Raw genomic sequence first — 24,410 nt, forward strand, 5'->3', positions numbered from 1 at the left:
GTGGATGTTGTTTATAGAGAAGGCCTTTAGCACTGATATATACTTGTGTGGGTGGATATATACATCGTGGGTAGATAGATAAAGAGCTAAAAAGCTGTAAGAATCAGGCCCACCACAGAAATGAGCAAAGGATATGAATTCACAGTCCACATAAAAGGAAATGACAGATGGCCCCTGATGCTTGAAAAAGATGCTCAAACGCACTCATTATAAAAAAAGATGCAAATTAGTTACTCTGAGATATTATTTTACCCATTGATTTGCCAAAACTTAAATGTTTAATGACAAAACCTCCTGCAGAGGCTGTGGGAAACAGGCACTCCACTGGGAATGTGAAGTGGTGCAACACCATGGAGGGCAGGATGGTAGAATCTAGCAAATTTACAAATGCATTTCCCTTGTGACCAGAAATCCCACCACCAGAAATGTATTCAACAGACATACCTGCACGTATCTGAAATGGACATGGTTGTTTATCTCAGCATTGTTTATAATAACAAATGACTAGAAACCGCCCAGGTGTCCATTAAAAGGGAATTGGTAAATAAACTATGGAACATGTATTCAGGGGAATATTGTGCAGCTGTAAACAACATGGCAAAGCTCTCTGTAGATGGTGGCAAGCTCTCCAGGTGGCCAAACAGCATAAAAACCTGGATTCTGAGGATGGTCTGCCTGCTTTTGAATCCCAGCTGTGTCACTAGTTGCACAATACTTCAGCAAATTATTTAACCTCTCTCTACTATTACCTCAGTTTCCTTAACAGTTAAATGGAGCTAATTATAATACCTACCTCATAGGGTTGTTATGAAGAATAAATGAATTAACGTTTTCAAAACATCTAGAACAGTGCCTGACAATCATGAAAAGTGTAATATGTACTTAAGTAAAATATGCTAAGCAAAAAAAACAAGGTACAAAAATTGAGTAGATTGCAATACTAGTGGTTAATGAAAGGGAGGGGTAAGGGGTATGGGATGTATTGGTTTTTTCCTTCTTTCTTTTTATTTCTTTTTCTGGAGTGATCAAATGTTCTAAAAATGATCATGGTAATGAATACACAACCATGTGATGATACTGTGAGTCATTGACTGTATATTGTAGATGGAGTATATGTCACATGAAGATACCTCAATAAAAATATTTAAAAACAAGGTACAGAACAGTGTGTACTGTATTCTACCTTTTGTGTAGGAAAAGGGAATACACACACACATGTGCACACACATATATATAACCAAATGGTATTTATATAAAAACACTCTGGAATATATGTAAGAAACTAATAAACATAACTGGTAATCAGAGTAAGAAAAGAGAGCAAGAGTTTTCAAAGTAAACTTTTATATATTGCTTTGCTTTTTTTAACCATATGAATGATTACCTATTCAAAAGAATTAAAAATAAGTAAAATGGAAGTCTTAGGTATGCTCTATGCCATAACCTAGGTGATGATGGAACACTGCCTGAGAAAGGCTAAAAAGTTGGGGACATTTCCATGTGGAAGGACAAAGGTGATGCTATACACAATCAAAGCCTATAAAATTATGAACCAATATGAACAGGAATAAGTGGAATCCCTTCCCTCCTTCCCCAAAGAAATAAGCACAGGTGTTTTATGCTCAATAAAATAACAATATTTATTTCATTTTTTTAAATTATTAAAATAAAAAATTATATAAAGTTCTTTTAAATAACACTTTTCCTACAAAGAACTCAAGATGCATGTATAGAACTTTTACAACAACAAACTTTCTTAATACTTGTAAGATTTTTTAAAGGGAGGAGAGAACGAATATGAGGTAGACAAAAACAATTAAGAGAAGGCAGAAGAAAATAAGCAAAATAAATCCATTGGCAAAGGGCCAGTTGAAAACACCTAGCAGTAGTGGTGATTGTGGGAAAGTGTGTGTGTGTGTGTGTGTGTGTGTGTGTGTGTGTGAGAAAGAGAGAGAGAAAGAAGGCCTTTAAGCATGGAGATGAGAATGCAGACAGGTGATATACTGGATTAGAGTATAAGAGATAGGGTATTCCCTCAAATTTTCCAGAGAGGAGCTGGGAGTATGGGGAGGATATGGCCGAGAAGGAGGAGCTGGGGCACTGCAGATCTGGAAGTGAGCAACAAGGCAGTGGGGACAACAGGTCACAGGGAGGGCATGGTACTCATGGAGAGACCCAGGAGAAAGCACCGTTTCTGTGAACTCTGGTTTGAGCACGAGGTTCTATTTGAGTCATGGGAAAAAAGAAAAAAAAAAGCTTGAGGGTTTGCTTGCAAGGAGCATTTGTGTTTTGTGGGCAGCACGGTCTCCTGGGTTCCTAATTACTTGTTGCGATTTTTGCAGACATCTCATAGCTGGTTGCTCTGAACAGACAAATGGCCAGTGAGTGTGCAGTTCTCCAACAAACAGGTATAAACTCACTAGTGATGGGTAAAGAGAGAGGCAGGGGAAGACGGGTCTCCTTTCCCTCTGTCCCCGTAGAATTCATGTTTCTCAGAAGGTCAAAAAAAACCCAGAACTTGACGTTCACATCCTTTTTACATTAAACGGTTATTCCAGTAAAGGTGCAACAACACGTGAACTCTTCTAAAGAAAAATAAGACAAAACGAGCCAGTGCAACTCCGCCTTCCTGTTGAAGACCCTGTTAAAAGAGAGAGAGAGAGAGAGGTTGAAACAAAAAGCAATAAAATAATCCAAATAATTCAACCCAGCAGTAAATATTAATTCTGTCAGTTCAAGAAAGAAGCCTCTGGGGTTGCGTTATGAATTATAAGTGCCAAAAGAGTTTATCTCATTCGGTTCTACCATGTCCATATTGGGAAATTTCCACTGGGAAATGTCCATATATGGGAATGTTTTCCCATTCTGGCCAACAGCAAATTGGGACACCCTTATCAGGGCTGATTACCTCTTCCTCTGGCTCCCCAGAACACGTTCCTAGTCCTTTCAAAGAAGCAAGAAAGTTTGCTTTGGGGCTGGAAGAGTAGATAGGACTTAGGTGGCAAGCAGAATTGGAGGTGACAGAGCATGCAGGTTTATGGAGCAGTAAGCGAACGCCACTGTGTATGTGGGAATATCAGGAAAAAGAGGCAGAGGGTCAGTCAGATTAGAACAGCTCTCTCAGCTTCTGTCCCCTGACCTTGCTGATTGTTCTCTCCACAGCAGCTTCAGTGCCACCATGGAAGGATGGCTCCTCTGCTCAGAACCCTCCAAAGATTCCACATCACTCACAAGAAAAGTCCTGCAGAGACCTCGAGGCACCACCCCCTTACCTTCCTGACCTTATCTTTTACTACTTTCTCCCTCACTTGGCTTCAGACACACAGGCCTCTTTATTGTTCTTCAGACATGCCAGACACACTCCTGCCTCAGAGTCGTTGCCATCCACCTGCCTAGAAAACCCTTCCCCCAGGTATTCATGTGACTCCCTCCACATTTCTTTCATCTTTTTGTTCAGAAATTATCTTCCCAGTGTGGCTTTCCTTTAACTGCCCTGCATAAAATTGTAAAACCCCCAATACTCTTCATCATCTTTCTCCAAAACATTTATCACCATCTGACAAGCTATCAGTAAACTTTGTTTATTATTTGCCTTATAAAATATAAAATCCATGACAGCAGGGAGTTTTATCTGTTTTGATCACTACCATATCCCCAGTTCTTCAATAAAGCCTGACACATAGTAGGTACTCAATAAATATTCGTTGAATGGGACTGAATGAATAAGCAAATGATAGAGAACCTTGTACTACCGACTAAGGAATTTTGATTCTGTCCTGTCAGTAACTGGAAATCATTTAAGATTTTTATATTTGGTAGTTGGCAAACTTGAATAAATTTCCCTTCACATGGCAAATGAGAAAAATGTAAACAGCATTAATTCAGGTGCTTGTATATTTAAGTTCAAATTTTGCCACTTACAAGCTGAACTTCAACTTCTTCTTATGAAATGTCTGTGACAGTAATTCAGACTGTTATTGGGGTAATTAAATGAAACAAGTAAGAGTGTCTCAAAGAAAACCTAGAAGAAAATGTTTAATAATTGTTTCCCTCCCCTTTTCCTAACAAACTAAGAAATTCCTTCCGCATTACTATATCAGTTGGGGTACCAGCAGAAACACAGAAACATATGGCATACTCAAACTAGGATAATACAGAATTTAATAAAGAGGATGTCTACAAAGGTGTGGATAGGTATGGAGAACCCGCAAGAGAGAGGGCAGAATGTGGGGCTGCTAACTGCAGGGATGTCACCACTTCTCAATTTGTGGGGATAGGGAGGGAGGAGTTTCTGGAATCTAGAAGACCAGAGTCTTCTAGAGAAAAATTTCTAAGGCACATACAAGATCCTGAAAGCTATAGAAAGCCTAATGATTTCAAAACACACTTTATATCCACAAAAAAATACATGTTCCAGAGTGAAAATAGAGATTACTTGCTTGAACCAATACTCCACCTGACAAACTGGCAAAACAGAAGATGTCATTTTAAGAATCAAAACCTGATAGAAAACACAGAACACTTGATTAATTGAAAAGAACAAGAAAGCACAAATTGTGGCAACTCAAGGACAAATAATAAATTCTACAAATAATTTATAATTTGGTGAGATCCTTACTAGGGAGTTCCAAGAGTAAGAATATAAGTTTCTTTAAATACACCAAAAGCAGGAAGGTATCTAGAGAATCAATGTGACCACTTGACTGAGCCAGGTACAAAAGGTGAATAAATGATGACTATATATGAAATTAATATACCATGCCATATTCGACATTCTGTTAAAGTGGCTTGATATAAGCCTCTAAGCTGCAGAGTAAAAGCTTTAGCATTTTAGAGCCAAACTTAGGAGGAATTTTTTAAATCACTATTTTAAAACCTGGCATAGTCTAATTAAAGCTTTTTAAACTGCAATACAGGACAAGACATCTTCAAAACTTAGGTCAGAGCCAGCTTTGTAAAATATTGCCAGACTCTCTCTCTAAGCCAACTTGGCAGGTATACTCACTGCCCTCCCCTATATGGGACATGACTCCCAGGGATGTAAATTTCCCTGGGAACGTGGGATGGGACTCTTGGAATGAGCCTGGATCCCACATCATGGGACTGAGAAAGCCTTCTTGACCAAAATGGGGAAGACAGAAATGAAGCAAAATAAAGTTTCAGTGGCTGAGAGATTTCAAACCAGTCTAGAGATTATCCTGGAGGTTATTCTTATGCATTATATAGTTATCCCTTTTTAAGTTTATGGTGTATTGGAGTGGCTGGAGGGAAGTACCTGAAACTGTTGAGCTGTGTTCCAGTCACTTTGATTCTTGAATACGATTGCATAACTATATAGCTTTTACAATGTGACTGTGTGATTGTGAAAACGTTGTGTCTGGCACTCCTTTTATCCATGATAAGGGCAGATGAGTTTTAAAAAAATGAGGATAAAAATAAATAGATAATACGGGGGGATAAAGGGAAAAAATTGGGTAGACTGAAATATTAGTGGTCAATGAGAGGGAAGGGTAAGTGGTAGGCATGCATGAGTTTTTTCTTTTTTCTGTATATTTCTTTTTCTGAAGCTCTGCAAATGTTCTAAAAATGATCATGGTGATGAATACACAACTACGTGATGATATTGTGAGCCACTGATTCTATACCATGTATGGACTGTATGTGTATGAAGATTTCTCAAGAAAATTTTTTTCAAAAAATATTGACAGAAAAGTTGTGGCACACATAAGGATAGACATATAGATTTATTAAATAGAATTGAGAGTGCAGAAGCAAACCCTTATATTTACAATCAATTGATTTTTAGCAAGGGTGCCAAGACAATTCCATAGGGAAATGTTGCTGGAACATCTACATGCAAAAGAACGAAGTTTGATGTCTACCTCACACCATATACAAAAGTTAACTTGAAATGGATCAGAGATATCAGTGAAAGAGCTAATATTCTGTAACTCTTAGAAAAAAGCCTACATGTAAGTCTTCATAAATTAGGCAGCAGTTTCCTAGCTATGACACCAAAAGCACAAGCAACAAAAGAAACATTAGATAAATTAGACTTCATCAAAATGTAAAACTTCTGTGGTTCAAAGAACACCATCAAGAAAGTGAAAAGACAACCCACAGAATGTTAGAAAATACTTTCAAATCATATATCTGAAAAATCACTTGTATCCAGAAAATATAAAGAATTCCTACAACACAATAGTAAAAAGACAATTAATGAATGGGCAAAGGAATACAATTTCTCCAAAGAAGACATACAAATGGCCAGGAAATATATGAAAGATACTTAGCATCTTAACCATGAGGGAAGGACATATCAAAACTATCATGAGATATCACTTCACATATACTATGATGGCTATTATTTAAAAAACTGACCGGGGATTGTGAATTACTGATTATCTATGTTACTGTTGTATTTCGTTTGTTAAATTTTTTTAAATTAATAAATACATAAAAAAAAAAAATTGACCTGGAGTGCAAGGGTAGTTCAGTAGTAGAATTCTTGCCTGCCATGTGAGAGATCCGGATTCGATTCCTGGCCCATGCACTTCCCCGAGAAACAAGCAAACAAACAAGAAAACCAAAAAATTCAACAAATGGCGCTGCAATAACAGGATACTCACATGGAAAAATAATGAAACGTGACCCTGCCATACAGCATACCAAAATAATAATAATAACAATAATTTTTTAAAATAAAAAAAAAATAAGAAACTGAAAAGAACAAGTGTTGGTAAAGATGAGGAGGTTGGTGGGAATGTAAAATGGTTCAGCTGTTGTGGAAAACAGTTTGGGGGTTCCTCAAAAGCTAAATACCATAACCCAACAGTTCCACTTCTAAGTATATACCCCAAAGAATTGAAAGACTCGGACAGATATTTGTATACCATTATTAATCACAGCATTATTCAGAAGCCAAAAGGTAGAAGCAACATAAATATCCATCAACAGAAGAACAAAGAAACAAAATATGGTACATCCATTCGATGGAATATCATCCAGCCATAAAAAGGAATGAAGTACTGGTACATGCTACAAGATGAATGAACCCTGAAAACATCATGTTCAGTGAAATAGGCCAGGCACAAAACGACAAATTTTGTATGGTTTCTCTTACATGAAACATTTACAATTCATAGAACTAGAAAGGAGAATAGTGGTTACCAGGGTGGGGGTGGGAGGACAGGGAGAAGGGGATAGTGAGTTATTACTAAAGTAATATGAGTTCTGGTTGGGATGATGAGAATAGTCTGGAGATAAATAGTGGTGAAAACTACACAGTATTGTCAATGCACTTAAAGTCAAAGAATTGTCCATTTAAAATCATTAAATGATTTTATGCTATCATATTTTACCATAATTAAAAACAAATAGAATTTTATAAAAAGACAGCTAGTAACAAGTGTGGGCAAGGATATAGAGAAAGTGGGGCCCTCATACATTTCTGTTGGGAATATAAAATGGTGCAGCACTATGGAAAACAGTCTGGAAGTTCCTCAAAAGTTTTTAAGCATAGATTTATCACGTAAACCCCCAATTCCACTCCTAGGTATGTACCTAAGAGAAATGAAAACATGTCTATGCAAAAACTTGGTCACAAACATTCTTGGCAGCATTATTAATAATAGCTAAAAAATGGAAAACTCAAATACCCATCAACTGATGAGTGGATAAATAAAATGAGGCATATTTATATGATGGAATATTATTCAGCAATAAAAAGGAGTGAAATACTGATACATGCTACAGCATGTATGAACCTTGAAACCATTATGCTAAGTAAAGAAAGACTGCATATTGAATGACTCCATTTACACGAAATTTCCAGAAAAGGCAGATCTATAGAGACGTAAAATAAACTGGTGGTCGCCCAGGGCTAGGGGTGAGGTTGGGAGTGGGGGATGGGAAGTAACACTACTTACTAATGTCTACAGGGTTTCTTTTGGGTTGATGGAAATGTTTCAACATTGATTATTGTGATAGTTGCACAACTCTGAATATACTAAACCGTGTTGAATTATACTTTAAATGGGTGAATTGTATAGTATGCGAGTTATTAACTGTTATTAAGCTGTTATTTAAAAAAACGAAAGAAAAGCTAGGACAGTTCAGAGTCAGTGTATTAAGGTGTAGCAAACTAAAACAGCTGTGAATTTCATTACCCTCATGAGGTGGTACTACACATATCTTTCAAACAGTAACTCTTACTCTGTCCTAATTTCCCTTATTATCTTTTGTAATAATTAAGAGAAACTTAGAAATTGGAGGGGGTGGAATCAGTTTTAACCTTTGGGTTTGGTTCAAGGAAGAGCACAATCTAAGACAGTTCGAGTCCATGACTACCTGTTAGATTCACTGGGGAGCTTTTAAAATGCTGGATGCACAGGCTATAACTCAGATCAATTAAACTGGACTCGCTGGGAGTGCAGCCCAGGCAGCAGGAATTTAAAAAGTTCCACAGGTGATTCTAATGCACATCCCAGCACACACATAAATCCCCGGGGGAACGTGTGAGGAGGAAGATTCTGATTTAGGCAGTATGGACTGGGGCCTGAGAGTCTGCACTTCTGAACAACTGCCAGGTGATGCCTATGCTGCTAGCTTTGCTCGGGTTCACAGCTTTTAGATTTACATTTGCTGATCTGGACACACACGTTCTGATAATTCCTGAGCACTCCAGCAACCGCACAGCTGTCATTCTGTTTGCTCATTTCCCTTTGCCAGGGGGAGCTAGGTATCACCTGTTGAACCATCTCACGATCGATGCTGTCACCAATGTGTCTCAGCTGCATGGCCAACTTGTGGATTGTTTCCTCCTGGTGATGGTTCTGGTCGGTGCTGCTCTCCTTGGGCTGAGAAGGCGAACTGTGACCTACATTGACAGAAAAGAGTTCAAAAGAGAGAACCGCATTTAACTATCTGGAAAGTCACTTACTATGAGTTACTAAAAACTGTCTTAGACAATGAAAGGGATGAAATCCCATCATTATAATCATCATCAAAAAGCAAAGCCTTGCACTGGAATGGATCATCTCTGTCCCACAGAAATTTAATTCAAGCCACATATGCAGTTTTAAACTTTCTAGTAGCCACAGCTAAAAGAGTAAAACCAGGAAAAATTAATTTTAGTAATAGATTTTATTTAACCTATTAAATAAAAATAATCATAGCATATGATAAATAAGAAAAATTATTAATGATGTGTTTTACATTATTGTAGTGTACTCTTCAAAATCCATGGTGTATTTTATACTTACGGCACTTCTCAATTCAGATGCTAGCATTTCATTGGAAATACTTGACCTGTATTTAGACTCCATGAAATTTAGAGTTTAAAAAGTAGATTCATATACCCAAGGTGTTCCAAATGTTCATAAAAGGTTTCCAGTGACTGATTCAGTAATTAGCTCTTAAATTTGGACAATTAAAATGAAATAAAATTTTTAATTCAGTCCATCAGGTGGACTAGCCACATTTCAAGTGCTCAATAACTGGATGTAGCTAGTGGCTATTGTATTGGACAGCACAAGTCTTGATAGCTAGAGATTTTTAAAATAGATTTTCCCTTTAATATTTTTATCCACTTTCTTTGAATGAGGTCTCCAAGTCTTATTTGCTTCCAGCAAACAATGAGTATTTTTAAGCAACACTATGGGCTAACTACTTTCCAGGAGCTTTGGGGAACTTCTAAAGAATAAAAACAAGATTTCTACCCTTAATTGCTTACAATCCACTGGTTAGGTATAAAACAATTCCCATATGCTTTAGGAATGCAGAAAAGAAGAAAATAAATACAGGCTAAAGGAGATATAAGCACAGCTTTGTAGATTGAACAAGTTTTGTTTTGAACCCATTTCATTGCAATAAGAATTGAGGCCTTCTGACTGGAGGGAAGTACCTGAAATTGTTGACCCGTGTTCCAGTAGCCTTGATTCTTGAAGATGATTATATAAAGATCCAACTTTTACAATGTGACTGTGTAGTTGTGAAAACCTTGTGTGGCCTCTTGAGCCAAACAGCCAAGTTATAAATATAAAGGAAAAGTTTTTTAAGGAAATTAGAAGTGCTTCTCCAGTGAATACATGAATGATAAGAAATTGAAACAGCCTTATTGCTCATACTGAGAAAAGTCTAGTGGTCTGGATAGAGATCAAACCAGCCACAACATGCCCCTAAACTGAAGCCTAATCCAGAGCAAGGTCTTTACTCTCTTCAATTATATGAAGGTTGAGGGAGGTGAGAAAGCCGCAAAGGAAAAGCTTGAAGCTAGCAGCGGTTGGTTCATATGATTTAAGGAAAGAAGCCATCTCCACAACATAAAAGTTCAAGGCAAAGTGGCAAAGGCTGATGTAGAAGCCGCAGCAAGTTATCCAGAAGATCTAACTAAGATAATTGATGAAAGTAGCTGTATTAAACAACAGATTTCCAGTGAAGATGAAACAGCTTTTGTGCCAGTTTGAAAGGATTACGTACACAAGAAAAGCCATGTTTTAATTCTTATCTATTTTGTGGTAGCCCTTTATTTTAATCCTTATTCAGCACTGTAGGTTGGAAAGTTGATTAAATTATCTCCACGGAGATGTGACATGCCCATTTGTAGGTATTAACCTTTGATTAGTGGGAGATGTGACTCCATCCATTCCAGGTGGGTCTTGATTAGTTTACTGGAATCCTTTAAAAGAGGGAACCATTTTGGAAAATGTTTTAGAACCACGAGAGCCACAAAAACTACCAGAGCCCATGCAGCCAGAGACCTTTGCAGATGAAGAAGGAAAACATCCCAGGGGAGCTTCATGAAAGAAGAAGCCTGGAGAGAAAGCTAGTAGACATTGCCATATTTACTATGTGTCTCTCCAGTTGAAAGAAAAACCCTGAACTTCATTGGTCTTTCTTGAGTGAAGGTAACCTCTTGCCTTAATTTGGACATTTTTATAGACTTGCTTTAATTTAGACATTTTCATGGCCTTAGAACTGTAAACTTGCAACTTAATACATTGCCCCTTTTAAAAGCCATTCTGTTTCTGGCATATCACATTCTGGCAGCTAGCAAACTAGAACAGCCTTCTATTGGAAGAAGATGCCATCTGGACTTTCACAGCTAGAGAAAAGTCAATGCCTGGATTCAAAGCTTAAAAGGAGCTTATTAGGGGCTAATGTAGCTGGTGACTTTACGTTGAAGCTGATGCTCATTTACCACTCTGAAACTCTAAGGGCTTAAGAATTTTAGCTAAATCTATTCTGCCTGTGCTCTATAAGTGAACACAAAGCCTGGATGACAGCACATCTGTTTATGACATGGTTTCCTAAATATTTTAAGCCCACTGTTGAAATCTACTGCTCAGAAAAAAAGATTGCTTTCAAAATATTAGTACTCATTGACAATGAACCTGATCACCCAAGAGCTCTGATAGTATTGTAAAATGACATGAATGTTGTTTACATGCCTGCTAATACCACATCAATTCTGTAGCCCATGGATCAAGGAGTAATTTCAACTTTGAAGTCTTATTTTTTTTAATAGTTTTTTTTTTATTAATTAAAAAAAGAATTAACAAAACAATTAGAAATCATTCCATTCTACATGTACAATCAGTAATTCTTAATAACATCACATAGTTGCATATTCATCATTTCTTAGTACATTTGCATCGATTTAGAAAAAGAAATAAAAAGACAACAGAATAAGAATTAAAACATTAATAGAAAGAAAAAAAAAAACCCTATACCTCACATGCAGTGAAGTCTTATTTTTTAAGAAATGCATTTTGTAAGACTATAACTGCCATTAATAGTGATTCCTCTAATGGATCTGGGCAAAGTAAATAGGAAATCTTCTGGAAAGGAGTCACCATTCTAAATGCCATTAAGAATATTCATGATTCGCGAGAGGAGGTAAAAATATCAGTATTTACAGGAGTTTGGAATAAATCTATTCCAACCCTCCTGGAAAACTTAGAGGGCTTAAGACTTCAGTGGAAGAAGCAACTGCGAATGTGGTCAAAATAATAAGAGAACTAGAAATAGAAGTGGAGCCTGAAGACATGACTGATTTGCTACAATCTCATGATAAAACTTTAACATATGAGAAGTTACTTCTTATGGATAAAGAAAGAAAGTCGTTTCTTGATATATAAATTACTCATGGTAAAGCTGTTGTGAACATGGTTGAAATGACAAGTAAGGATTTATATAAACTTAGTTGATAATGCAGCAGCAAGATTTGAGGATTGACTTAATTTTGAAAGAAGTGCCACTATAGGTAAAATATTATCAAACAGCGCTGCATGCTACAGAGAAATATTTTATGAAAAGAAGAATTAATCATGCAGAAAACTTCATTGTTTTCTATTTTAAGAAACTGCCCCAGCCATCACAACCTTCAGCTACCACCAATTAGATCTGTCAGCAGAGATCAACATCAGGACAAGATCCTTCACCAGTAAAAAGATTATGACTCGCTGAAGGCTGAGATGATGGTTAACATTTCTTAGCAATGACGTATTTCTTAATTAAGGTATTTAGAATGGTTTTTTTTTTTGGACATAATGCTATTGCACACTTAGTAGACTACAGTATAATATCAACATAACATATGCACTGGGAAACAAAAAAATCCATGTGAATTGTTTTATTGTGATGTTTGCTTTTTTGGCTGTGGTCTGGAACCAAACCCCACAATATCTCCAAGTTATGCCTGTAAACAAAGTGTGAAGGGGTGTTATATGGGCATATGTGTATGTGTGTGTGTGGTGATTCTCGATAGCTGCTCGACAGAGATGAACTAAGCAGACACTCAAAAAGAAACCAAGACTCGAAAAAAAAAAGACCGGCCCCCAGAACTGCCTCAGAATCTGACCCTACAAATTCAGTTCCTTTCCATAAGCATCTTCACCAGAAACCACCTCTTTCTAGAGATGACTGGAATAATACTCTCTTCCCTCCAGCCAAATAATCATAAATATCAGTATAAATTACCATTTTCCAGAACTCTCTGATATAGATAAAATTATGTAGGAAATGGTGTCAGCTATAAATCAACTTTAGGACGGACTTTGATGGTGAAGTTTTTAAATTAAGTTCCTAATACAGGTGGGTTGTGGTTTTAGTTCTAATCAATTACCCTCCTCTAAAAGTTGAATGCAAAAACAGACTGAGAATGGGATGTAGCAAAGGCAATGCTAAGAGGGAAATTTATTGCCCTAAATACCTATATCAAAAAAGAAGAAAGGGCAAAAATTCAGGAATTAACTGTCCACTTGGAAGAGCTAGAGAAAGAATAGCAAACTAACCCCAAAGCAAGCAAAAGGAAAGAAATAACAAAGATTAGAGCAGAAATAAATGAAATTGAGAACATGAAAACAAATGAGAAAATCAATAAAACCAGAAGCTGGTTCTATGAGAAAACTAATAAGATTGATGGACCCTTAGCAAGAATTGACAAAAAGAAGAAGAGAGAGGATGCAAATAAATAAGATCAGAAATGGAAGAGGAGACATAACCACTGACCCCCAAAGAAATAAAGGAAGTAATAACAGAATAGTATGAACAACTTTCTGCTAATAAATACAACAATGTAGATGAAATGGACAACTTCCTAGAAAGGCATGAACAACCAACTTTCACTCGAGAAGAAATAGATGACCTCAACAAACCAATCACAAGTAAAGAAATTGAATCAGTCATTAAAAAGCTCCCCAAAAAGAAAAGTCCAGAACCAGATGGCTTCACATGTGAATTCTACCAAACGTTCTGGAAAGAATTAATACCAATCCTGCTCAAACTCTTCAAAAAAATTGAAGAGGAGGGAAAGCTACCTAATTCATTCTATGAAGCCAACATCACCCTCATACCAAAACCATACAAAGATATTACAAAAAAAGAAAACTAGGAGGTGGGGGCCGAGATGGCGGCTTAGTAGGGTATGCATGTCTTAGTTCCTCCTCCAGAGCAACTACTAGGTGACCAGAAACAGTGCAGAACAGCTCCCAGGGCCACGGCAGGGACCGGACACACAGCGTACCCCAGTCTGGACTAGCTGGAAGGGCTGCGAGACTCCCCTGCGGTGAGCTCCTCAAGCGGCGCGCGCTTCCCCAGGCCGCGGCAGCTGGCAGCTGGCGCCCCTCCCTCCCTCCTTCCCGGACCGACTGAGAGTCTCGGAGAGACAAGTTTCCAAAGCCGCGGCAGCTGGTGCACCTCTTTCACGGGTGGCTTTCCAGACCGACTACAAGTCTCGGATCAGCAGACTCCCCAAGCCGCGGCAGCCGGCGACCGGCGCCCCTCCCCTGCGGGCAGCTTCCTGGTCCAGCGGTGGGTCTCGGATCAGCGAGTTCCCCAGGCCGCGGCGGCTGGCGACCGGCGCCCCTCCCCCACAGGTGGCTGCCCGGAGGGAGAGGAGGGAGTTTCCAACAGTGGCAGGGACTGGGTCCAACCAAACACCAATAGTGGCATTAATAAAGGAGCCACAACATCTTTTGCTGGCGGGACCCGCAGACAGACAAGCGCCACATACTGGGCAGGATAAAAAAAAACAGAGCCCAGAGACTTCACAGGAAAGTCTTTCAACCTGCTGGGTCACACTCAGGGAAATCTGATTAAATGTCCAGACGCCAGCAATAAATAACAAATCACACCAGGAAAATTGAAGATATGGCCCAGTCAAAGGAACAAACCAATAGTTCAAATGAGATACAGGAGCTGAGACAACTAATTTTGAATATGCAAACAGAAATGGAAAACCTCTTCAAAAACCAAATCAATAAATTGAGGGAGGACATGAAGAAGGCAAGGGATGAACAAAAAGAAGAAATGGAAAGTCTGAAAAAACAAATCACAGAACTTATGGGAATGAAAGATATAGTAGAAGAAATGAAAAAAATAATGGAAACCTACAATGGTAGATTTCAAGAGACAGAGGTTAGAATTAGTGAACTGGAGGATGGAACATCTGAAATCCAAAAAGAAACAGAAACTATAGGGAAAAGATTGGAAAAATTTGAACAGGGTATCAGGGAACTCAAGGACAATATGAACCGCACAAATATACGTGTTGTGGGTGTCCCAGAAGGAGAAGAGAAGGGAAAAGGAGGAGAAAAACTAATGGAAGAAATTATCACTGAAAATTTCCCAACTCTTATGAAAGACCTAAAATTACAGATCCAAGAAGTGCAGCACACCCCCAAAGAGAATAGATCCAAATAGGCGTTCTCCAAGATACTTACTAGTTAGAATGTCAGAGGTCAAAGAGGAAGAGAGGATCTTGAAAGCAGCAAGAGAAAAGCAATCCATCACATACAAGGGAAACCCAATAAGACTATGTGTAGATTTCTCAGCAGAAACCATGGAGGCAAGAAGACAGTGGGATGATATATTCAAATTACTAAAAGAGAAAAACTGCCAACCAAGACTCCTATATCCAGCAAAATTGTCCTTCAAAAATGAGGGAGAAATTAAAACATTTTCAGACAAAAAGTCACTGAGAGAATTTGTGACCAAGAGACCAGCTCTGCAAGAAATACTAAAGGGAGCACTAGAGTCAGATACAAAAAGACAGAAGAGAGAGGTGTGGAGAAGAGTGTAGAAAGAAGGAAAATCAGATATGATATATATATAATACAAAAGGCAAAATGGTAGAGGAAAGTATTACCCAAACAGTAATAACACTAAATGTTAATGGACTGAATTCCCCAATCAAAAGACAGACTGGCAGAATGGATTAAAAAACAGGATCCTTCTATATGCTGTCTACAGGAAACACATCTTAGACCCAAAGATAAACATAGGTTGAAAGTGAAAGGTTGGGAAAAGATATTTCATGCAAATAACAACCAGAAAAGAGCAGGAGTGGCTATACTAATATCCAACAAATTAGACTTCAAATGTAAAACAGTTAAAAGAGACAAAGAAGGATACTGTTCTAGTTTGCTAGCTGCCGGAATGCAACACACCAGAGACAGATTGGCTTTTAATAAAAGGGGATTTATTTTGTTGGTTCTTCAGAGGAAAGGCAGCTAACTTTCCACTGCGGTTCTTTCTTACGTGGAAGGCACAGGATGATCTCTGCTGGTCTTCTCTCCAGTCCCCTGGGTTCCAACAACTTTCCCCGGGGTGACTTCTTTCTGCATCTCCAAAGGCCTGGGCTGAGCTGCAAGTGCTGAGATGAGGAATGCCAAGCTGCTTGGCTGTGCTACATTGCATTCTCTCATTTAAGCACCAGCCAATTAAGTCAAACGTCACTCATTGCAGCAGACACGCCTCCTAGCCGACTGCAGATGTAATTAGCAACAGATGAGGTTCACGTACCATTGGCTTGTGTCCGCAGCAACAGAACTAGGTATGCTCACCTGGCCAAGTTGACAACTGAATCTAACTAACGCAGATACTATCTACTAATAAAAGGAACAATTGAACAAGAAGACATAACAATCATAAATATTTACGCACCGAATCAGAATGCCCCAAAATACGTGAGGAATACACTACAAATACAGAAAAGGGAAATAGACACATCTACCATAATAGTTGGAGGCTTCAATTCCCCACTCTCATCAATGGACAGAACATCTAGACAGAGGATCAATAAAGAAACAGAGAATTTGAATATTACAATAAATGAGCTAGACTTAACAGACATTTATAGGACATTACACCCCACAACAGCAGGATACACCTTTTTCTCAAGTGCTCATGGATCATTCTCAAAGATAGACCATATGCTGGGTCACAAAGCAAGTCTCAACAAATTTAAAAAGATTGAAATCATACACAACAGACGAGTGGCTAAACAAACTGTGGTATATACATACAATGGAATATTATGCAGCTTTAAGATAGATTAAACTTATGAAGTATGTAACAACATGGATGGACCTTGAGAACATTATGCTGAGTGAGACTAGCCAAAAACAAAAGGACAAATACTGTATGGTCCCACTGATATGAACTGACATTAGTGAATAAACTTGGAATATTTCGTTTGTAACAGAGACCATCAGGAGATAGAAATAGGGTAAGATATTGGGTAATTGGAGCTGAAGGGATACAGATGACAGCACAATACTACCTAACTGTAATGTAATTATGTTAAAACACTGAATGAAGCTGCATGTGAGAATGATAGAAGGAGGAGGGCTGGGGGCATAAATGAAATCAGAAAGATAGAAGATGTTAAAGATTGAGATGGTATAATCTAGGAATGCCTAGAGTGTATAATAATAGCAACTAAATGTACAAATTTTAAAAATGTTTTTGCATGAGGAAGAACAAAAGAATGTCATTACTGCAGGGTGCTGAAAATAGATGGTAATTAATATTTTAAAATGTCACCTTATGTGTGAGACTAAAGCAAAAAATGTTTATTTGGTACAAAATTTATATTTTGACTGCTGCATTTCCTAATATAACTTATGTAGATAGTTTGATTGAACACCACAAGTACTTGGAATCTCAGGGAAGACATGAGATTTTGTTGGTTTGTCCAGAGTGATGCCCCAATGAATCCCAGAGTGACTCGATCAGTAGTGGAAAAGTATTTGCAAAGCCCCCTTTGGGGAATGGTGAGAATGGGGAGAAATTCAACTCCCCCAAGTTGAATTCTTGATATTCTCACAAGCAGTGTGGACAACCAAAGCTATAGGCTGAGCCCCCAGTCTTGGGGTTTGTTCATATGAAACTTAACCCCACAAAGGATAGGTCAAGTCTACTTAAAATTTAGGCCTAAGAGTCACCCCCAAGAGTGTCTCTTTTGTTGCTCAGATGTGGCCTCTCTCTCCAGCCAACACAACAAGCAATCTTACCACCCTCCCCCTGTCTATGTGGGACATGACTCCCAGGGGTGTGGACCTTCCTGGCAACGTGGGACAGAAATCCTGGAATGAGCTAAGACTCAGCATCAACAGATTGAGAAAAACCCTAGAATGAGCTGAAACCCAGCATCAAGAGATTGAGAAAACCTTCTTGACCAAAAGAGGGAAGAGTGAAATGAGACAAAGTGTCAATGGCTGAGAGATTCCAAACAGAGTGAGAGCTTATCCTGGAGGTTATTCTTACGTATTAAGTAGATATCACCTTGTTATTCAAGATATAATGGAGAGGCTGGAGGGAACTGCCTGAAAATGTAGATCTGTGTTCCAGTAGCCATGTTTCTTGATGATGATTGAATAATGACATAGCTTTCACAATGTGACTGTGTGATTGTGAAAACCTTGTGTCTGATGCTCCTTTTATCTACCTGGTCAACAGATGAGTAGAACATATGGAATAAAAATAAATAATAGGGGGAACAAATGTTAAAATAAATTTAGTTTGAAATGCTAGTGATCAATGAAAGCGAGGGGTAAGGGGTATGGTAGGTATAATCTTTCTTTTTCTGTTCTTGTTTTATTTCTTTTTCTATTGTCTTTTTATTTCTTTTTCTGAATGGATGCAAATGTTCTAAGAAATGATGACTATGAAACTAAGTGATGATATTGTGAATTACTGATTATATATGTTAGTTTTATTTAGTTTGTTAAATTTTTTTAATTAATAAATAAATTTTAAAAAAACATACTGAGGGCTCTGCGGTACTCAGCTATACATTTTTTTACTTGTTAAAAAAAAGTAGGTATATGTAGTTTTACAAACATCTATACCCTAAAATATACCATAATATTATAAGAAAAATTACAAGACAACAGGAAAGAAATCATTAAACCAAAGCTCTAAAGTGGTTATATATTGGAGGCAAGTGAGAAGATCATCAAAAGGAATGAAATTAAAAAGTATAACTCTAAATTGCTATACAAGTATTGAATTTTTAATATCCAGGGAGAAAAATATGCATATATATTTCACTTTATGAGGTAACTAATAATGGAAAGTTGCTTATATATCTCACAGAGCTCTGAAAATAAAATCTTAGTCTAAATGGTCTAGTGGGAAATTTGAAAAAGACTCATGTTTAATTTTTTTGCAAGGTGAGTTATTTCTTTGTAAGACAATCTGCCTCAGTGTGTTGGAACTTTTCAAAATTCTGTACATTGAGAATGCATAGGAGGAATTTTGACCATTTGTCTCTTCAGTTGCATTTAGGAGAGCTTTTAAGCAAACATACTTTGAAAGTTATAGCCCAAATATTTTATTTTCTCATATAGGGTCCTTTTTTAATACTGATTTCCTTCAGTAAAAATAAGAGTATAGGGACTTCAGGTATAAGACACGAGAACAAATATTGGCCTCACTATTCCTCCTAATCATTCCCAAGACCTTACCAGAATGAAAATATAGAAAAGAATAAAGCCACTACTTTGAGGAGAACTTGAAACAGGGTTGGCAGCAGATAGGAGAGCTGTACATATTTCTGGAAGGCAGAGAGCAAAAGAGACAGGATATGGACAAATGAACCAAGCAGAGAAAGCACTAGCTGAGAATCCACTAAAAGGGCTCCTGAGGCTTGGAAGCCCACCTACCTCACCAGGATCCAGAAGCTAAGAAAGGAGATGCATCATTAAATAGAGGTCAAATGGGCATCAACTGCATCTCTTGGCACCCCCATACCATTATATTCAGCATAGATTTCAAACAGAAAAAAGACCACTCTTCTCTAATGGAAGAGAACACACTTTCAGGGGAAAGCTGAAACTTCTTATGTGGATGTTAATGCCTCAAATTACAGTTCTCTTTGTTCTGGCATTTGGAGGGCCTGGGGCCAAAAAGAATGCAGCTCCCTAATTCATCCCCAGAAAGCCTCCCCGATTTAGAATCCCGGCTCTGCCCCATTTGAGTTTCTTCTCAGAGGGGACCCTGGAAAAGAAGTTAGGCAGAGTGGTAAAGACCATGGATTCTGAAGTCAGACCATCTAAGTCCAAATATAGCATCTTTAACATATTAACTATGTAACCTGGGGCAAGTTATTTAAGCTCTCTGTGCCTCAGTTTCTTCATTTGTAAAACGGGAATAGTAATGTAGTATTTCACCAGTTCTAAGATTTTTTTTAACACCTCCAAAATCAGAAGGTGTCTTATAATCTACAGCATGCCATAGTTCAGTAGCATTGTTTTTCTTCTTGGTAAATAAAATAATGGTACCTCTTATAATTGGTAGAACATTAGACTTAATGAAATATCATAGTAACTACCTCATAGAGGAGTTGTTAAGATGATTAAATGAGTTAATATATTTAAAGTGCATAGAGCAGGGCCTGAAACACTATATAAATGTTATCTACTGCTACCATGTGGAAAAATATTCGTCTTCACATAACAGCAGACAAAACCCACACTAGCTACCAAGTCCATCTTTCTTTAAAACAACAAAGATTTACCAGGCAATTGAGGAGAACCACAGCATGAAGGAGAAATACCAGATAAACAAACAAAACAATAGTCCTAAAGAAAAAGGGAACAGAAGAGAACTTTCTGCAACGTCTAATGTACATATTTAAAGATATTTAAAACAATATTACATTTATGAAACAAAAAGATGTTATGGAAAAAGAATGATCAGATTAAGAAATCTTTCAGAGATTACAAATATATGATTTCCAAATTTAAAATCCCATTGAAGGGCGGAAGAATAAAGTCAAGGAAATCACTCAGAAAGATAATCAGAAGTTAGAAAATATAAGAGAAGAGATAGTTGATATAGAGGACCATTATGGAAAGACCAGCTTCTAATTAATAAGAGTCCCAGAAAGAAAGAAGGAGAAGAGGCAAAACTATAAAAATAAACAAACAAAATACCTTCACAGAGCTGAAGAAGACAAAATTTCACACTGGAAAGTCCCACCAAGTTCTTACGACAACAAATGTGGAAAAAAAAATCTCACCCTGGAACATACTGAAATTTCTGAAAACAAGAATAAGGTGGAGATTCTAAAAATTTTTAAAAAGAAACATAAACCATTTTTGTAACTGACTTCCCATCAGCAGAAAAAGCTTGGAAGATTTTATTTAAAATGATTTTCAACCTAGAATTTTCTGCCCAACTAAACTATCAATCATATATATGAGGTGAATAATGACACTTTCATCAGACATGCAAGAACTCATGAAATTTTTCTCCAATACACAATTTCTTAAGAAGTTTCTTGAGGAAATATTCCAGTAAAACAGTAATTAGAGTAAGAGTAAACCAAGAAAGAAAAAGACTTGAGAGTCAGCAAAAGGTGGGTCCAAACCAGGGGAAGGGGAGCCCTAGAATGACAATGGTGCTATAAGCGTAACAAGCAACTAGACTGAAGTAAGAGAACAGAGAGTTCAAGAAAGGAAGTCCCCAGGGAAAAGGGAGACTTGATAGAAACGATATTAAGGTTGATAATTTTGGGAAAATTGAATCTATAATAACTCCAAATCCTGGGTGGAGAAAAGGCAAGTCACTTAGAAAGACCAGAAAGCAATAAAAGGTTATACAGGAAGCTTATGGCCCAATTGTTAAACAAATTAAAATGTAGCTTAAATTCAAATTATTTAAATTTAAAATTTAAGTTTACAGTCCCTTCAAAAGGATAGTCACATGTTAAACTTCGCAGTCTCTTTCCTGTGCACTAGATCCATAATTTAAGCAATCACAGCTTTAGTCCCTTGTTTCATTACTAGGAGGGAAAAATCATTCCAGTACATAAAACTTTATTGCTGATAACCACCATCCCTAAGTTCCAGATCTTCAAGGAAGTCTGGAGAGAGTGTTTACATAACTTTTTGCCCTCTAAATGTCTACATAACAGGTGGACAAGAATGGAAGCAGGTGGTCATGGAAGCCTTGGCCTGCCACATACTGGGACATCTGGATTTCCAGATTGGAAAACATTTGCCACACTTTTTGAGACAGACCACTCACTAGAACTCAAGGCTTCATCCCAAACACAAGGTAACCATTTCTTTTAGATGGAAAAAGTGACTTCTTTTATGAGGATTTTAGGGCATTGATTAGTGCTTTAAATTCAATCACTCTGATTTGAACAGTGAGTAAAAAAGTATTTGCAAAGTCCCCTTGGGGGAATGGTGAGAAAGGGGAAAATTCAACTTCCCCAAGTGGAGAATTCATGATATTCTCACAAGCAGTGGGGACAACCAAAGCAATAGGCTGAGTCCCCAATCTTGGGGTTTGTTCATATGAAACTTAATCCCACAAAGGATAGGTCAAGTCTACTTAAAATTAGGTCAGAAGTCACCCTCAAGAGAACCTCTTTTGTTGCTGAGATGTGGCCTCTCTCTCCAGCCAACACAACAAGCAAACTCACCGCCCTCCCCCTGGCTACGTGGGACATGACTCCCAGGGGTGTGGACCTTCCTGGCAACATGGGACAGAAATCCTAGAATGAGCTGAGACTCAGCATCAAGGGATTGAGAAAACCTTCTCGACCAAAAGGGGGAAGAGCGAAATGAAACAAAATAAAGTGTCAATGGCTGAGAGATTCCAAACAGAGTCGAGAGGTTATTCTGGAGGTTATTATTACACATTAAATAGATATCACCTTGTTAGTCAAGATGTAATGGAGAGGCTGGAGGGAACTGCCTGAAAATGCAGAGCTGTGTTCCAGTAGCCATGTTTCTTGAAGATGATTGTATAATGATATAGCTTTCACAATGTGACTGTGTGATTGTGAAAACCTGTGTCTGATGCTCCTTTTATCTACCTTATCAACAGTTGAGTAAAACATATGAAATAAAAACAAATAATAGGGGGAGCAAATGTTAAAATAAATTTACATTGAAATGCTATTGATCAATGAAAGGGGAGGGTAAGGGGTATGGTATGTATGAAATTTTTCTGTTTTTTTTTTTCTTTTTCTGAATTGATGCAAACGTTCTAAGAAATGATCATGATGATGAATATGCAACTATGTGATGACATTGTGAATTAATAATTATATATGTAGAACAGAATGATCATATGTTAAGAATGTTCATATTTGTTTGTTGTTATATATTTTTAAAAAATTAATAAAAAAATTAAAAATTAAAAAAATGCAATTTTCAGTGGGAGAGGTAGGGAGGGAAGGAGTGGGGTAGAGATGAAACAAGATTGACCAAGAGTTTATAATAAAGTTTAATGATGAATGCAGGAAAAAAAAATTCAATCACTCTGAATATTTAATCCTTACAAATCAAACTCAACAGTTATTACCCTATCTCAAAGAACACATTTTCCCATAATCAAACTTATTATAGTTGAAATACAGATATTACAAATCCTAACAGTGCATAACCTGAATTATTTCAAAATAATTTTCTTAAGTTTAATAGGCCTACTAATCAATCTTGGGAAAGCTTAAAGTCTCTTACAAAGGACAAACTGATCCTTTAAAAAGGATAGCCGGTCTCTTGCATGTTGTTGTTGGGATTATAAAATGGTACAACCACCGCAGAAAACAGTTTGGCAGTTTCTCAAACAGTTAAACATAGAATTACCATATGACCCAGTTAAGTATTAAAAGCAGGGACTCAAACAGATACTAATATACCATGGTCATAGCAGCATTATTCACAATAGCCAAAAAGTGGAAACAATCCTATTAATAGATGAATGAACAAAATGTGGTATATACATACAATAGAGTATTATTCAGCCATAAAAAAGGAATGAAGGTGGGGGTGCAAAGGTAGTTCAGTGGTAGAATTCTCACCTGCTGTATGGGAGACCAGGTTCAATTCCCAGCCCATGCACTTCCCAAACAAACAAATATTCAACAAATGGTACTGCAATAAGGGCTACTAACATGGAAAAAGAATGAAATGTGACCCCTGCCATACAGCATACAAAGAAAAAAAAAAAGAGTGAAGTTCTGATACATGCTCCAACATGGATGAACCTTGAAAACATTATATTGAGTGAAATAAGCCAGATGCAAAAGGATGAGTATTGTATGATTCCACTTACATAAAATATCTAAAATAAGTAAATTAATAGAGTCAAGGTAGATTAGAGGTTACCAGAGGCGAGGGGAAGGGAGGAGTGGAGAATTATTGCTTAGCAGGGACAGAGTTTCTCTTTGGAGTCATGGAAAAGTTCTGATAATGGATGGCTGTGATGATAGCACAATATTGTGAATGCAATTAATTCCACTATGTATACTCAAAGATCATTAAGATAAGAAATTTTGTGTTATATAACTATTATCACAATAAATTAAAAATTAAAACAGGATATTGACAAAGAAGCAAACAGACTGATCAATATATAACAAATTGGATAGTCCATCTAGAACTAAAATTGTACTACTTGTACCTGCTAACATATTCAAAAGTAAATTGTAGATAGATAAAGGCACACATTTTTAAAGAAGTAAGCAATACGTGTTATGTATTTGTTTTCAAAATACGTTAAATTGGTAGAAACCTACCATTATTGGTGAGGATTGCTGATATCACTCAAAATTGAAGTATAGGGAAAGTGAATTGATCATGCAGTAGGGTGAAAGAAAGTTT

General features: G+C 37.3%; 1 protein-coding gene across 1 annotated transcript in view; it reads right to left on the bottom strand.

Moving 5' to 3' along the window:
• Window positions 1-2,013: 2,013 nt before the first annotated feature.
• Window positions 2,014-24,410, bottom strand: part of PXT1 (peroxisomal testis enriched protein 1) — a 31,099-nt gene continuing 8,702 nt past the window's right edge. Inside the window, exons 2-3 of the mRNA XM_077159214.1 lie at window positions 8,748-8,878; window positions 2,014-2,641 (exon numbers count right to left, since the gene is read on the bottom strand). Of these exons, the coding sequence (XP_077015329.1) occupies window positions 2,537-2,641; window positions 8,748-8,878 (236 nt within the window). The 3' untranslated portion in view covers window positions 2,014-2,536. The remainder of the gene's footprint in view (window positions 2,642-8,747; window positions 8,879-24,410) is intronic.

The sequence above is a fragment of the Tamandua tetradactyla genome, chromosome 5, assembly GCF_023851605.1.
Source record: "Tamandua tetradactyla isolate mTamTet1 chromosome 5, mTamTet1.pri, whole genome shotgun sequence".
Lineage (NCBI taxonomy): Eukaryota > Metazoa > Chordata > Mammalia > Pilosa > Myrmecophagidae > Tamandua > Tamandua tetradactyla.